The 3266-nt window shown below is 33.8% G+C and overlaps 1 protein-coding gene across 1 annotated transcript; it reads left to right on the top strand.

The window, feature by feature from the left end:
• Positions 1-1495: 1495 nt before the first annotated feature.
• LOC100166179 (zinc finger protein 479-like) lies at positions 1496-2221 on the top strand. The gene has a single exon (XM_008181886.1). The coding sequence runs from the start codon at positions 1496-1498 to the stop codon at positions 2219-2221; it is 726 nt and encodes a 241-aa protein (XP_008180108.1).
• The last annotated feature ends 1045 nt before the right edge of the window (positions 2222-3266 follow it).

Genomic DNA, 3266 nt, shown 5'->3' on the forward strand with positions numbered 1-3266 from the left:
TACTTATACCATATATAAAAATCAAATTTTGAACGAGTAGTGCATATGCGAGTTATAAGTATTTAAAGTTTTTATGAACAGAGGGGAGTCTTATACCCGATACAAGGGTACCCCGAAACATTATGGTCCACCACTCAGCTCGACAAAAATTTCAATACAAAAGTATAGCTTATACTCGATCGGCATATTATGTGTTTTCATTTTTATATCACATTTATATATTTATTTAATTCTTCAAATAATATTCTGCTTCTGTATATGAAATTTAAAATGTATGTTGTTGTCATTAAAAGAGTAATAAACTTATAAAATAAAAAAAATTCCAGTAATGTTGTTTTGTTAAAGATATAAAATTGTGTAAAAATCGTAAGGGTTTTCTGAAGTGTCTTGAGTTGTTAAAATACATCACTCCGTGTTTACAAAATAATTTTTTTTAACGAAATAGACAGATACTGCGTGTTGCGTTCTTATTTAGAGTAATATCACAATATTATCATTATACAATCGTACACTTGTCGTTTATTATTACGTATACAATAACACAGAAGTATCAAATCTTATGATATTAAGATTGTGACGACCAGATACGTCCGGATGTGTTTTACACTCCACGTGGAGACGTTGATATCATTCGTATACGATTCGCAATTATTTTGTTCGTAGGAGCTAGGAGGGGTACTTAGGTGGGGTTAGGTAAATTGGGTCTGCAATTATTAGGGTACATTTTGAAAGTGGTAAGTTGTGGTCAGTGTAAAAAAAGAAGTAAGTATGTAGGTTCCCGGCAGTGAACCCTCCTGTTCAGCCCGATCATTCAAGTTTTTACCAAAAACATAATATCATACGCAGTTACCAATAGTGCAGGGAAAAACAAAACAATTTAAGGAAAATCTTTGGTTTTTGGTGTAACTCACTCGTAGGAATCGGTATTTAGAGGTTTTTACTGAGGTTGCTGGTGCACTGATGCACTGATTTAAGGGATGATATGCTGACCGGAGAGAGGCAGGCGGCTTTATCTAAGGTTTTGCGCATCCCATAACGAGATTTCTGTTCGGTGGCAATGACATTTTTCTACCATTCCTTTTCTCTGACAGCGTATAAGAACGCCCAACGCTCTACTGTAGACAGAATGTTCCATTTTTTTAATTCGTGGTCTTATCATACTTATAGCCTGTTTTTGTCAGTGACAATAGTTTTATTGGGAATGTCCGATTTCTACACGCAACAGTTTGGCCATTATTTATTAGGTAGTTTATTTGTTAGATGTGTGAGAATATAATTACAATATTAAGTATAATAACAAATTATAAGTACTCAATTTAAAGCTTAAAAACCAATACTACAAGTACTGGCTTAAAAATATGGTGAAGTCAATAAATTCTAATTGATCGTAAACAGAATAGCATGGTAACCAAATAATTGTGTAAAAAACTATTACATATTATGTTAAATAAACCATTTTTTAACAGATATAAACTGACGACACACCAGCGGAAAAATGGAGAAGAAACTTTATCAGTGTGATGTCTGCGACAAGTCGTTCAGCCAAAGTAACAATTTGACGACACACAAGCGGACGCACACTGGAGAAAAACCGTACGCGTGCGATGTATGCGAAATGTCGTTCTCTGTAAGTTGTGTTTTGACGAGACATCGACGCACGCATGTTGGAGAAAAACCGTACACGTGCGATGTATGCGACATGTCGTTCAGCCAAAGTAGCAATTTGACGAGACACAAGCGGACGCACACTGGAGAAAAACCGTACGCGTGCGATGTATGCGACATGTCGTTCTCCGAAAGTGGCGCTTTGACGAGACATCGACGCACGCATACTGGAGAAAAACCGTACGCGTGCGATGTATGTGAAATGTCGTTCTCTAAAAGTGGCAATTTGACAACACATCGTCGCACGCACGCTGGAGAAAAACCGTACGCGTGCGATGTATGTGAAATGTCGTTCTCTAAAAGTGACAATTTGACGAGACATCGACGCAAGCATACTGGAGAAAAACCGTACGCGTGCGATGTATGTGAAATGTCGTTCTCTGTAAGTTTTGCTTTGACGAGACATCGACGCACGCACATTGGAGAAAAACCGTACACGTGCGATGTATGCGACATGTCGTTCAGCCAATGTAGCAATTTGACGAGACACAAGCGGACGCACACTGGAGAAAAACCGTACGCGTGCGATGTACCTATGCGAGAAGTCGTTCTCTGAAAGCGGCAATTTGACTAAACACAAACGTACGCACATGGCAAACTGATTGGAATTGTCAAAGATCTATGATCCAACGACCGTATTAAAATAAGATAAATGTTGATAACATATTATTATGGCCAATTTGTTAGTTTTATCAAGTAATATGTTGTTTCCTGATACTAAATGAATTGCTAATTTTTCACATTGTGCATATATAAATATTTTATTTCGCATGGTTTTCTGTGTTTAAAATACAATGTGGTTACATTCTTGCCAATATAAAATAGTTATTACTATAACAATGTACGAATGTATATGATATATATGGGTATATTATTACGTTTTGATTCTCACTTAACGATCTATGCAGCTTGTGCTAAAGGGATAGAGTTAAATTATATAAAACTATATTAAAATATATGACAATTTTAAAGAATGTGAAATAATAAAGTTTACAAAATAAACTGATAATATATATTAATAATAAGAGCAAGATAAAAAAATTACATGCCTCTTAAAATGTTTACACTTTTTAATATCAATTTTCCTATTATAATAAACAATAATATGGACGGATTGAAATTTTAGGTAGTGATATCCCAAATTTGGAGTATACACAAGCTTAACTGCTAACTTATGTATTAAGCTCAACTCCTTGAACCGATTTAAAATAAACACCGGTTGGCCACTAAACATTATAATATGCAGCTTATAAACTAATTTACTTATAACTACAGATTCATTAGTCATTATAATATAATAGATTAAGTTTATATCACACATTTCATCGAACAGAAATGCACAATTTGTTAATCCTAAAAACATTGTGTTCTTTACCAATTTTTGGTCATATTATACCATTGTACTTATATCAAATTTATTAAATCATTTTATTACTTGCTCGTTGGTTTTGTGACTTTGTGTGTATAAATATTCGTTGAAGAAATAATAATAAGAAAATAAATACATTTATAAATTATATATTATTATTTGACACCCGGTACAAGGTATGACAAAATATAATTGGTTACGTCAATTCGATTGTTTTAATAATTAATAGGTA

The sequence above is a fragment of the Acyrthosiphon pisum genome, chromosome X (genome assembly GCF_005508785.2).
Source record: "Acyrthosiphon pisum isolate AL4f chromosome X, pea_aphid_22Mar2018_4r6ur, whole genome shotgun sequence".
Classification (NCBI taxonomy): Eukaryota; Metazoa; Arthropoda; class Insecta; order Hemiptera; family Aphididae; genus Acyrthosiphon; species Acyrthosiphon pisum.

What these genes read in the sequence shown, in the direction of transcription:
- LOC100166179 (XM_008181886.1), top strand. Translation starts at nt 1,496, where the DNA reads ATGGAGAAGAAACTTTATCAGTGTGATGTCTGCGACAAGTCGTTCAGC.